The sequence below is a fragment of the Cucumis melo genome, chromosome 12 (genome assembly GCF_025177605.1).
Source record: "Cucumis melo cultivar AY chromosome 12, USDA_Cmelo_AY_1.0, whole genome shotgun sequence".
In the NCBI taxonomy this organism is placed as follows: Eukaryota; Viridiplantae; Streptophyta; class Magnoliopsida; order Cucurbitales; family Cucurbitaceae; genus Cucumis; species Cucumis melo.
In genome coordinates this window covers 28399374-28413500 of record NC_066868.1, presented here as the reverse complement: position 1 = coordinate 28413500, position 14127 = coordinate 28399374, and the positions used below count along the sequence as shown (strand labels likewise).

At 35.4% G+C, this 14127-nt stretch overlaps 1 protein-coding gene across 3 annotated transcripts in view; it reads right to left on the bottom strand.

Annotated features, from left to right (window-relative positions):
- Positions 1-14127, bottom strand: part of LOC103486458 (probable serine/threonine protein kinase IREH1) — a 43846-nt gene that overhangs the window by 27615 nt on the left and 2104 nt on the right. For all 3 annotated transcript variants that reach the window (XR_007816138.1, XR_007816137.1, XM_051080467.1), the window contains exons 2-4: positions 5543-5607; positions 5087-5269; positions 3621-4994 (exon numbers count right to left, since the gene is read on the bottom strand). Coding sequence is in view for 1 of the 3 variants with exons in the window: in XM_051080467.1 (XP_050936424.1) it covers positions 3621-4994; positions 5087-5269; positions 5543-5607 (1622 nt within the window). In the remaining 2 variants the exon portion in view is untranslated. The remainder of the gene's footprint in view (positions 1-3620; positions 4995-5086; positions 5270-5542; positions 5608-14127) is intronic.

Sequence of the window (14127 nt, the reverse complement as noted above, 5' to 3'; positions counted from 1 at the left end):
TTTTTTCAAATTTGTTGCTAAAAGTGATCCTATTATGCTCTTTGTATAATCCTAACGTACTTAGAGCATTAGTCTCTTTTAATTTATATCTACATGAATAAAGAGACTTGTTTCCTTTTAAAAATATATATATAACAAAAACTTTCCCATCTATCTCTACTCTCCCTATGGAGACCATTGTTTTAGATAAGTAAGAAGAAATAAAATAATATTATTCTTCTATCCTAAATCCAAGTTGAAGAACCCATGCAAAATAAAAGGGGCCGTATCAAGAATCCTAAATATTCGGTCTTCATCAATGGTAGGACGAGAGGAAGAATTTCAGCTTCAAGGGGTCCTAGACAAGGAGATCCTCTTTCTCCTTTCCTATTTCTTTCGGTTAGTGAGGTCTTGAGTAGTCTCTTCTCCAATCTTTATAAGAAAGAAACGTTTAAAGGCTTTGTAGTTGGAAAAGACAAGATTCACATACCTATCCTTCAATTTGCAGATAATACTTTACTGTTTTGTAAATTTGATGAGGTGATGATGGAAAACCTTAGGAAAACATTATTAGTCTTTGAATGGTGTTCCGGTCAAAAGCTTAATCGGGAGAAATCATCCATTTGTGGTATCAATATTGAGAACAGCAAGATTCTTTCAACAGCAAACAATTTAAATTGCAAGGTGGAAAGCCTTTCCTTCACTTATCTTAGCCTTCCTTCAGGAGGTTACTCAAAAAGTGCTCAGTTTTTTTTTAAGGGAGACAAACTTCTTTACTAATGATAAAATCTCGAAATATAAAAGGAATATACATTGAGAGTAATAAAGAAGCATAAAGAGCTAAAAGTTAAGGGGATCAGAAGGTGCATCCGAGCATCTCAACTAGGTTGACACCCCAGCATCAATACTTTGAGAGTAATAAAGTGCTCTGTTTTGGCAGCCTATTCTTGATGAAGTCCATGGAAAGCTGGATAAATGGAGAAGATACAACCTCTCTAGGGGTGGGAGGATTACATTATGTAAATCAGTTCTGTCCGGTCTCCCCACATATTAAATGTTTGTTTTCTCATGCCAGAATCTGCCCTAAGATCTTTGGAAAAAATCATGAGGAAGTTCTTTTGGGAAGGAAACAAGGGAGGAAAGCTAAACCACTTAGCAAAATGGGATGCTGTCATTAAATCATATAAAGATGGAGGCCTCAGTTTGGATAAGCTGAAGCATAAGAATCTGGCCTTATTGTCTAAGTGGAGATGGCATTTCTTAGTTAAACAAAATTCCCTTTGGTGTCAAGTGAGTAGAAGCATTCATGGCAGCAGCACCTTCAATTGGCATTCAAGTGGAAAAGAAACTGTGAGCCTAAGAAGTCCTTGATATGCTATCGAGGCAATGGCGTAAAATTGATTCCTTGGCCCTCTTCAAATTAGGTGATGGCAGCAGAATCCTATTTTTGAAGCACCCTTGGATGGACAGAATTACCCTGGAGTTTAAATTTCCAAGACTGGTTAGGATTGCACTCATTCTAAATGGGTCAATTTCTGATCATTGGGACTCTTCTACCAGCTCTTGGTCCATTTATTTCAGAAGACTGCTCGATGATGGAAAATATTAAACTTCCAGTCCTTGTTAAATCAGATTTCTTCCTCACAGCCAGCCTCCTTTCCGGATTGAAGGTTTTGGTCCCTTGAAACTACTGGCTCCGTCTTGGTAAAATCTTTGGTTAAGCACCTTTCTACAACTTCTCCGATGGATATTTCTCTGTACAAAAGGCTTTGGCAATCTAACAGTCCAAGGAGGGTAAACATCTCCATATGGATTATGTTGTTCGGGAACTTAAACTGTGCATTAGTACTTCAAAGAAAACTTCCCTCTCATGCTCTCTCACCTCATATCTGCCCCCCTTTGTGTAGATAATCTGGAAAATATCCAGCACCTTTTATTTGACTATGTCTTTGCATCTAAATGTTGGTTCCGCCTTCTCCAAACCTTTAATATTTGTTGGGTTTTTTTATAAAGATTTTAAGAAGAATGTGACTCAAATCCTTGCCGGTCCAGCTAGAAGAAGAAAACTGATTTATTGTGGGTAAACGCAATGAAAACACTCTTAGTTAAAGTTTGAAAGAAATCAAAGGGCTTTCCATGATAAGCCATTGACGTGGGTGGAACGTTATAATTCTGCTTGTTTGGATGCAACTTCATCGTGTTCATTATCCAATTTTTTCAGGAATACTCTTTGCAGGAAATTTTGTTGAACTGGCCAGCCTTTATAGCCTCTCCACTTTGAAGTCCCGGATTAGCCCTCTGCTTCAACCAGCTTTCTGCACAATCAAGGATTAATCTTCATTTGTTCTCGGCCTGCTGCCTTTTTGTTTTGATGTTTTGTATGGACAGATTATTATTATTATGTTTGGTCTTGTATTTGTGGCTTTTTTGTTTGTTCTTATATTGAAAGTAGGAGCCTAGTATAGGGGTTTCTATTTTTGCTTCATGGATATGATGAAGGCACTAAGGGGGTATCAACTTAGTTGAGATGCCCGAGTGCACCTGTTGATCCTCCCCCATGACTCTTTATATAACCCTCGTGTACATTGAACTTTTGTCTCTCTATTTTTCAATATTAATAATAGTGAGACTCATTTCCTTTTAAAAAACAAACAAAAGCACGAAGAGAGAGATAGCAAATAAAAAGAAACAATAAAACTCTCCCCATTCCAATTCAAGCCTTCGATGGAGGAAGGTATTATGTTTACATAGAATTACTTTCTATGTGGTATGAGAATTGGAAAACCAAGTCCTCCCGAATCTACACAAGACAATGTGAACACTTTTCTTTTTTGAAAGGAAATAGATTCTTTCATTGATGAAATAAAAGAGTCTAATGCTCCAAATACAAGGATACAAAATATAAATATATAAATGAAAAAAACTAGAACTTTAAACATATCAAATCAGGACTAAACCAACATTACAACTAGGACTGTTTAGAGAAAATAAATGCTCCCCAGTTCAAACAAATATCTTGAATAGATTAACAAATAGCTTAGAGAGAAAATGCCATGAAGATGCATTTAACCATGATACTTCAAAACGATCCACCCACGGAAGAGGATTATCATTAAAAAAACCCTTGGTTTCTTTTCTTTCGAACCTAATTTCTACAAGAAGTGTTTTGACGGCATTAGCCCAAAGCAAATGTAAACACTTTCTATGGAGCAGCAGTTTTAAGTTTAGAGATTATTCAACAAGTATAATCAACTTGAGAAGTAGAATTAGGAAGTTTTCTTCTTATTTTTACATAAAAGTTCTTTTCACTATTTTTTTGGAGTTTTTACTCTGTATATTCTAATATTTTATTGATAATCTTTTACTGCTGTGATACATAGGATTTTCCATTATGATTGCTTTGCTTCTCATCATTAACAAATTTTAAGAAAAATAAATCAACTAACTCATCGCTTACTGGAAGTAAATCATGTTAACATCAATCAGTAAACTTTTTACAACTTATCGCTTATTGGAGAAAATATCTACACTACGATTTGTTTCCTTTGCTATATTTTGGTTCTTCAAAGATGTCATACATGCCACAGCATATTTTACAATTAAAAATGTCCAAAAGAAATTAGCATTAACATGAGGAATACCTGTGTAAGATCGTCATGTTCATAGTAAGCACCTTTTCCTGCCAAAAACAAGTCAAACTGACTGGTTCTTGGTGTTAACAAAGGAGATCTAGGAGTCATGCTACCAGCCGATGATGTTGTCATACCTTGATCAGATTTTGGACCAAAACGAGTTTTACAAGACATGGAAGGTAAACCTTTTAAGTCATCCATGAATACAGAACTATCAGTTTCATGGAAGCAATCTAGCATGTCTTCTGAGCCCCTGCGGGACCAATCACTATGTTTTGGGGAAATATCAGATTCTTCGGTCATGCTAGAATTTGAAACTTTTGCAACATCCGGACTTCCTACATGCTGAGAATCCTTCTGCGTAAAAGACTCAATCATCTTCTCTAAAGTTTCAGCAATTCTGAGAAGACGTTCATTAACACTTATACCCTTTTGATCACATCGATCAGCAACTGCACAAATTCTTGAATGATCTTCCACATTTGCAGTAGGAATTTCTTCTTCACAAATTCGACAAATTATTGAACTCTCATCAGATACAGTTGGTTGATCACCCCAACCCCAAGAAGGTTTATGTTGGTGCTTTGTAGGTTGGTCGTGAGAATCTCTGGGCAGAGGAAGCTCAGAAACCTTAGCAGCAGTAAAATCAGTTTCAGAAACACTCATCCCGATTTTTGACATGTTCAGAGATTTAAATTTCTTATTATCACCCTGATCCTTCAAAGTAGATTCTTTCACGATTTTTGGTGCTGGAGAAGGCAATCTTTTCCAAGATGCTATCCGGTCTCTGCCAGTAGGAGATACCAAATTCTTTGAAGTATCATCCGGAGATGTTGAAACATTATTCCCAGGCAGTATATCATGTTCTCTGCTCCAATCCAAACCACGCTGCTCCTGGCTGTAAGATTTCCTGGAAGATGGTGTCTTAGAAGCCTTGGCTGCACTAGAACTTTTTGTTTCCCTTCCCATAGCCGGAGCCATGCGTTTATCAGCAGAATGCAGATTTCTTGACTGACGAAGTTGAAAAACATTTTCATCTTCAGCTAGCCCACTTTCTTTATGGAACTGCAGCAACCTGGTACATCTAGTGAGAATGAACAGTATTCGAGTATGAAGTTGTTTCAGCATGCCAGGAGGAAGTTCTTGGCGTCTATCATCCAATTCCTGAACAATGCTTTCACACTGAAGCCAAAATTCACCAGGGGATGACATTGCACAGCTTCGAGCTAAAACCAACAAGTCTTCAATTGTCTCTTGCCATTCTGGATGAGTATCAACATTTTTCTCAAGAACTCCAACCAGATCAGCAGCAAAAATAGCCAAGTCAGAATCTACTTCTTCCTTAGCCTTGTCAAATTTTGCTCGTATCATAACTAAGATCTCCTGCAAAAAATGTAATTACAAACATCATAAGCTTCAGGAGGCATAATTTATTGTGGAGCTGGAAAATGTAATACTCAAAGTAAAGACAGTACCTCCAAATTATTTAAACGACGTGACTTCCAAAGTGGGAAAGGTCGTACGCCTTTCGAATTTAGTTCATGGGAAAAACTTTTGATGTCAGCAGGATACTTTCTTCGAGGAGCACTTGTGACTCGGAGTATAGCTTGAAAGCGAGGAGATTCAGACTCCTTTGGATTTTCACAATCATAAGAGGGCTGGAAAGAGGAGGATTAATAAAAATCTCAAGTACCTCACAAAAAGGTGTGTTCTTTTATATGTGAGAAAAGGAACGTTCTTTTTAAATTTAAAAAAAAATGAGGAAAGAGAGAAGAAGGCCACAGCCTAATTTGGAAATTAGGCAGTGATGGAAGAGATGAAAACTCTGATACTGTCTTAAATTTTCACATATTTTCTTTGAGTTTAATAAAATATGTGAAAATTTATCAATCTTGCAATTAGAGGGAAAGATGAAATTAACATTACATTACCTCTGGCGTACAGAAATCTAAATTTCTTAATCCTTCAGAAAATCCCCATGATGATCCATAGCATCCTGTAATGTTGGTCATAATGTTGGACAACAATTACACTAATTGTCAAATTACGCTAATATTTATATAACTACCTTTTTAAAAAAAATGGTACAAGTCTCACTATTATTAATATTGAAAAATAGAAAGACAAAGCTCAAAGTTTATATAACTACCTTAAAAGTGATACATCAGCCATCAGACAAATATAACAGTACAAGATTACATAAACTTTCAATATCTTCGCCCAAAGACTAAGGAGAGCTTGCAAACAAGAATTGTATCTACTAAAAAAGTTTCCACCAAAATCACTGAACCAAAAGCTGCTACAAGCTTCAAGGTTGTGCTTTGTGGGAGCCAATGGTTGATTAACGTTGGAGCTAAACTAGATAAATGGGAGGAGTCTTCAACTCTTTAAGTGAGATAGATTAACTAAGACTATTGATTTAAAATCGTTTGCCCATTTATTACTCATGCCTTCTTCAAGCTCTCATCAAAGTCACCAGGTCTTAGTCATTGGGGAAATTGATAAGGGACTCCATCTGCAATAGTTATAGTTTATGTTTGTACTCAATGATTTGGAATTAGTCCACTAAGCCTACACAATATGGAGGCCATGACGGGGCCTTGAGGTTTTCTTTCAATTTGAGGAATGATGTTCCTACGATAAAATGGTCTTTAAAAGAAAGAAAAAAAAGAAACAAATTTGTTCATTGATGAAATGAAAAGAATATAATGCTCAAAGTACATGACTAGTCTAGTCCAAAAGAGTAAAGCAAAATGAAATACAACTCAAAACGCAACAAGATGGCTCTTGAAAGAAGACCGCTATATCTGAAACTATGAAAACTGACACCTACGTAATGAGATTCACCCAAAAGGATAGCACTTTGTAAATAGAAATTATTCTTGGCATCTACAGGCTTGAAATGTCAAGTTGGGTAACTAAACCTCCCAAATGTTCCAAAGGGTAAGCCTTGGTACCAGTAGTGGTAAAAATAATTCTTAAGGTACTATTTTGCTTCATTGTCAATGAAATCTATGTCTCCTAAAAATATGATGACAAATGTGATATGAATGGTGACAAGATTCATAATTGCACAATCATTAGCATTCCAAAAGATAAATTTCTACCACGGATTTCAAAGTGCAATGCAGAATCTAAGGCACCAAGTTTAGATCATCTTAAGGGTCCGTTTTTTCACAAGTTTTTCCATTAGATCACACAATTTCACTTTATAAAATCTAGGAAATCATTATCCATGAAACTTTAAAACCCATCTAACATGGATTTTCTAATGCCCTCCATATCTGTGGGATTTTTTTTTTTTTTCTCTTTTGAAATGGAAACGAGTTCAGTGAGACTAATGTTCGAAATAAAATAAAAAATTAAAAAAATCAAATGAAACATCCATACATATCGGATTTATATGCCTGGGTGATGAATAATAAAAATAAAATATAATTAATTAATTAATATCAATTCATCATTACTGTTAATTTTTTATAAGAACACTACTGTTAGTTTTAGTTAATTATTAAATAAATACATTATTTAGACTTAATAAACTTCAATTAATACATTTACAATTATTTTATGTTATCTTAACTTTCGATATTAATTATTAAATAATCTTAACTATTTGAAAAAAATCTAGAGAATTTTTCAGAGCAAGCTTCTGAGTGCAAGACCACGTTGGAGTCAGCAAAACTTTAGCCTCCTCGTGGTGCTCGCTCTCCAAGGATTTCGAGATTGACTCAATGCGAGACATAAGCCTAATCAGTCATCTTTTCTTCATATGGATGTTTAGTCCTTTTATTTGTATTTCTTTGTAATTCTTTTGGTTGTTTTGTTTTGCTTTTGGACATTACACATTTGGTTTTGGTTTTTTTAGCTTATATGGATATGATGAAGGTATTATGGGGATGTCATCCTAGTTGAGATGTCCAGGTGCACCTCCTAATCCATGGTTTACATGCTCATTGTATAATTGTCTTGTGCCATGAGCTTCCGTCTCATTATTAATATATTATATAGGTTGTTTCCTTTTCAAAATATATATATACATAATTTTATTATAAATTATTTACTTTCTCATTAAACTGTATTTATTTAATGGCAATTGTTTTAAATGGCAAAGTTGTTGAAAATATTTACAAATATAGAAAAATATCACCGTAATTTCTAATAGACAATACCAGTGATAGACAATGATATTTTGCTATATTTGTAAATATTTTAATTCATTTTGCTAAATTTGAAAACAATCATTTTTTATTTAACTATTTTTGGTAATTAAATAAAATTATTTAATTAGTGTTTAGTATAAGAATATTCATTTCTTTTTCACTAACTCATTAAATAATTAATTAATATAACAATATATCAAATAATACTAAATTAATTGCTCTTACATTAATTATATATTGTTTTAGATAAGACACATTGAGTATACATTTTTTATTTACAAATTTTAGTTATAGAAACAAAAAAAAAATTGTTCTATACATAAGATTGGAAAATCAAAACATATCTATTTAATTTCCAAACATTAATTATCAAGCCTATACAAGCACAGACACTAGTTATCCCATACATTTAAATCCGAGATATTTAATATTCATATCCATGAAAAAAATATATGTGATCCAAAAGGGTCTAGGGGAGAGGTAAATAACTTGAGTTGTTTAAGTGAAGCAACATGTGGGTAATAAAATACTAACAAAAATATTAGCCATTATATCACATACTTTTTACCAATAAATTTTTTATTTAAAAGAAAAACATTCCTGGATTTTGGCTATTTCCATTTGAGAATGGTTCCAAAGGCCAAAAGAACGAAAGAAACACAAGAACGGTGGGTTAATTGGCTTGCTTCGGCTGAATTTTGGTATAATACGAAGTACCACGGGGCAATCAGAATTACTACTTTTCAGGCAATGTATGGACGACCTCCCCTATCTTCCCTTTTTTATGGTCATATCCAAACTATTAACGCGACCCTTGACCAGTGTACTCAAAAATTCAGAGAAAAGTGTATGTATTTTATTCATTTAGAATCAAAATAAAGCTACATATATAGAGAGAGAGAGCAAAGAAACCCTAGATTGTATGCACAATTACGATAATGGACATATAATATAAATATATATCGTAATACTCTTCCTCAAGCTGGAACAAATATGTCGATCATGTCCAGCTTGTTCACAGATAGCTTATTTTTGCTCCATTTACAACTTTGGTTAGAATACCCTCCAATTGTTCTCCAGTCTTCACATATTATGTGAACACTAACTTTTGGAATTTCTCACGAATGTAGTGACAATCCACCTCAATATATTTAGTTCGTTCACGAAATACTAGATTAGATGCAATGAGAAGTGCAGCTTGATTATCACACGCAATGTAATATTGAAGCCTATCTCAGATAATAGTTGTTAAATCCATACTATTTCGCACCCAGACTGTGCCATAACTCTATATTCTGACTCAGTACTTGAACGAGAAACAACATTTTGTTTCTTACTCTTCCATGATACAAGTTTCCGCCTGCAAAGACACTATCCAGAAGTCAATCTCCTATCCTCTCGAGATCCAGCCAAATCAACATCAAAAAAAACATTCAAGTCACGTATGTCCATGATCTTTATATAAGATCCCACGTCCAGAAGCAGCTTTCAGGTAACATAGAATCTGCTCTACTGCAGCCCAATGATCCACTGTAGGAGAAGACATGAACCGACTTACAACACTTACCGAATAAGCTTTGGTCAAGTCACTATTAAGTAGTTCAACTTCCTAACTAATCTTCTATATCTCTCAAGATCTTTACATAATTCTCCTTTAACAAGTTGTGGATTCGGCATCCTCAGAGTACCACTTGGTTTGGCTCCTAATTTTCCTATCTCAAACAGCAAATCAAGTACATATTTTTCGTTGAGACAAATAAATACCTTTCTTGCTTCTTATCACTTCAATGCCCAAAAAATATTTCAATTGGCCCAAATCTTTCGTATGAAACTAACCTGAAGGAAATTTTTGAGAGACAAAATACTTGATGCATCATTACATAATTCTCCTTCTTTAACAAGTTGTGGATTCGGCATCCTCGGAGTACCACTTGGTTTGGCTCCTAATTTTCCTATCTCAAACAGCAAATCAAGTACATATTTTCGTTAAGACAAATAAATACCTTTCTTGCTTCTTATCACTTCAATGCCCAAAAAATATTTAAATTGGCCCAAATCTTTCGTACGAAGCTAACCCTTAAGGAAAGTTTTGAGAGACAAAATACTTGATGCATCATTTCCAGTAATAACAATATCATCAACATATACAACTAGTAAAACTATACCATTATCAGATCAACGATAGAAAACAAAATGATCAGATGTAATCTTCTGCATACCAAAGCGTACAAGAACTTAACTAAACTTACCAAACCACATACATGAACTCTGTTTCAAACCATACAAAGATTTTCGAATGAGGCATACTTTATCACTCTCCCCCTGAGCAACAAACCCAGGTGGTTGCTCCATATAAACTTCCTCTTGAAGATCACCATGCAGAAAAACATTCTTAATGTCAAGTTGATACAAAGGTCATTTATGGGTAGCAAATAGGGAAAGAAATAGGCAGATGGAAGTTAATTAGGCAACTGGAGAAAATGCATCTAAATAATCAGTTCTACAGATTTGGACATAACATTTGGCAACAAGACGAGCTTTCAATCGAGCCACTACTCCATCAGGATCCACCTTGACAACAAACACCCATTTACAACCAATGGTCTTCTTTCCTGCAGAACGAGATACCAAATCCCAAGTACCATTACCATCTAAAGCATTCATCTCCTCAATCATTGCATTTCGCCAACCAAAATGAGATAAAGCTTCATGAACAATGTTAGGAATAGATGTGGAATCAGGAGATGTAATAAAAGCATATGTGGGAGGAGACAACTGGTGGTAAGAAACAAAGGAAGAAACAAGGTAAGTACACTTGCGTTTACCTTCGCGAAGAGCAACGAGAAGATCATCACTTGATCCCAGATTGCATGATGAAGGAGGCATTGATGGAGGACATGAGTCTGAAGATTGTGGTGGAGGTCGTCGAGAGTACTCGAGAAAGCAACAAGCTAGAAGGAGGCGCAATAGAGGAAGAGGATGGTGTGGGAGAGGTAACCTCATATACAAAAAGATTGTCATCCACACCCTGACAAGAACTCGATGGTGATGAAGTGAATGGTATATCCTCAAAAAATGCAACAGGAGAAACAAGATACCTTTTAAGGGTAGGACAATAACAACGGTACCCCTTTTGAACATGCAAATAACCCAAGAAGATACATTTCAAAGATTTGGTATTTAACTTAGTATGATGAGGATGAACGTCTCAAACGAAACAAACACAACCAAATATCTTAGGAGCAGTAGGAAAAAGAACACGATAAGGAATCTCACCATTAAGAACAGAGAACGACATTCTATTAATCAAAAAACAAGTCGTGGAAACAACATCCACCCAAAAAGTTTTCGGAACATGCATTTGAAACGATAAAGCACGGGTAATTTGAAGTAAATGCCTCTTTTCCATTCTACAACAACATTTTGAGATGGAGTGTCAGCACGCGAAGACTGATCAATAATGTCATGTTCACACAAGTAGGAGCCAAGAGTATGAGAAAAATAGTCACCCACATTATCAGTGCTCAAAGTTTTGAGAATGACATTAAACTGATTTTTTATTTCAGCATGAAAGGCACAAAAGTGAGATAATAACTCAGAACGATTTTGCATTAAATATAACCAAGTTAGACGAGAATGATCGTCAACAAAAGTAACAAAATAACGAAAGCCTATTTGAAACACAACTAACAACGGACCCCAAATATCAAAATAAACTAACTCAAATGGAGCACTTGCTCATTTATCGACTCAAGGACTCGAACTAAGACAATGAAATTTAGCAAACTGACATGAATCGCAATTCAAAAAGAACAAAGACCTAAATTTGGAATAAAGCTTCTTCAAAAAAAACAAAGATGAATAACCTAAACGACAATGGACTTCAAAGGGAGAAGGAACGACAAGACACGCCACAACTTGTGGTACTTGGTGATCAAAGAGATAAAGGTCTCCTGACTCACATCCTCTACCAATAATCTTCTTCGTCACACGATCCTGAAACAAGCAATAACTAGGAAAGAACAAGACAACACAATTAAGGTCATGGGTAAATTGACTAATAGAAATTAAATTAAAGAATAAATTAGGCAAATGTAACACAAGAGATAGAGAAAAGGATGGGGTAAAGTGAATAGTGCCAGAGCCAAGAACAGAGGATGTGGAGCCATCTGCAAATGTGATAGATGGAAAAAAGGCAGGGGACAACGATCTAGAAAATAAACAAGAATTACTTGTCATTTAGGCTGTGGCACCAAAGTCTACGACCCATTTGGTAGATGATGTAAGAAGACACTTTGTATTACCTGGGGCAACAGTGGATGCAACAAGAGTAGAGGAAAATGACGCTTGTAATAAATCTTGGTAGTTTTGAAACTTAGCAAACTCATCTGCAAAAATAATAACTGACGCCTCTGGCATATCACATGTGGAAGCTATCTGAGCATGTTAAGATCGTTGACTATTCTTATATAACAATTTCCGACAATCATGTTTCATATGGACTAACTTACAACAGCAGTTACAAACAATTTCTACAGAATCTGGTTTTCGATGATCATAAATATTCCTCTGAGAATTGTTATCCATGGCTTGAGGTACCCGAAGATTATTGTTCTTACTAATGAGAGCACTACTGGATTGAGGTATAGACAAACCAGTCGGAGAGCTTTCAATGCGAAGGACACAAGCGAAAGCATCGTCTAATGATGGAATCCTAGAATCAGAGAGAATATGTGCCTTCACCATTCCAAATCGAGGTAAGAGTCCATTCAAAAAGATCATAACAGCCATCTTCTCTTGTTGAGCTTGTTTAACTTTAACATCGGGACTAAAGAGTAATAGCAAAGCAAGATCGACCAGTTATCTTCTTAAGGCACATAAAGTAGTTGATACAATTACGATATTGGACATATAACATAAATGTATATCATAACAACCAGCAACTGTGTGATTGTGATTTGGTAATAAAGGCACTGACGGAACATTTGCAAACAGCAAAGGATCGAATGAAGAAATATGTTGAACGGGTGGCCCGATCGCAAGAGATCCTTGATGTGCGCTACCAATCCACCGAAGACAGTCTAGAAGTCTTGGTTCACTAGGAAGGATTGCCTACTCATGAGGCTACTTGGGAATCTGTTAACAACTTCAAGTAACAATTTCCATATTTTAGCCTTGAGAACAAAGCTAATGTAGAGGAGTTGAGTACTACAAGGCCACCAATCATCCATCAATATAGGAGGAGGGGCAAGAGTGTAGTTAAAGGGGCATGTTCGTTATGCATGAGAGTGAGGAACATAAAGTTACGTAATAGGTGCCGAGGGACCACAAGAAAGGGTAAATGGTATTTTGGGGAAAGAAAGGGTAGTATAAGTAGCCTTAGGTGTTAATCCATTTCCTCTAGCTTGGAGTTAGTCTGAGACTCTCAGAGTGAGAGAGGTTTGTAGCCTTTAGGAATTTTTTCATACAATAAAAGAATTTGTATGGTAAGGGAAACCTTGCAGAATTCTGGCCAAAAAAAGGTTGATTTTCCAAAAAAAAAAGACACATCCATACTCTCAAAATACTTATTGGTCGAAGGGTAAAACACTTGTAGGCCTTCTTACAGGAGACATAGCCTACAAAATTGCATTTAACAGCTCAAGGGTCAAGTTTAGTGCGAGGAGGGTTGGGATTATGGACATAAATGGTGCAACCAAATAATTTAATTGGTAAGTCTGCGAAATATTGAACATGAAAAAAAAAACAAGTGATTCAGAGGAGTTTTAAAATTCAAAACCAGAGTTGGCATTTGATTGATCAAGTATGTAGCTGTAAGGATTGCATCACCTCCACAAATATTTTAGGACATTCATAGAAACATAAGGGCACGAGCAACTTCAAAAAAATGTCTATTCTTTCGCTCAACAATTCCATTTTGCTAAGGAGTATCACAACATGTAGCTCGATGAAAAATACCCTTTTTGTGTAAGAAAGGGGTTAGTTGAAATATCGGTACCATTATCAGAGTTAAGGATGCATATTTTAGTTTGGAACTGAGTCTCAATCATATTGTAAAATCTAACAATTGAAGACCTTATCGTGATAAACCCTCTAACTACGCATGAACCAAATCTTCAACAAAGCCTTGACTAGGTTGGAACATAAAATCTAAAGATTTAGAACATAATTATGGGCCAACCAAGATGGCAAGATTTCAGTGACAATCTCCTCAAAGTCGTTGCCAAGGACCAAAAAGAAACTAAAATATGAACTAGAACCACCAACAGAAGCGTGAGAATAGGTAATCAAAAACCTAGTGTTGTAAATCTTCACTCCCGCCAAACATAGCGGACAAATAATAAAGGGAGAAA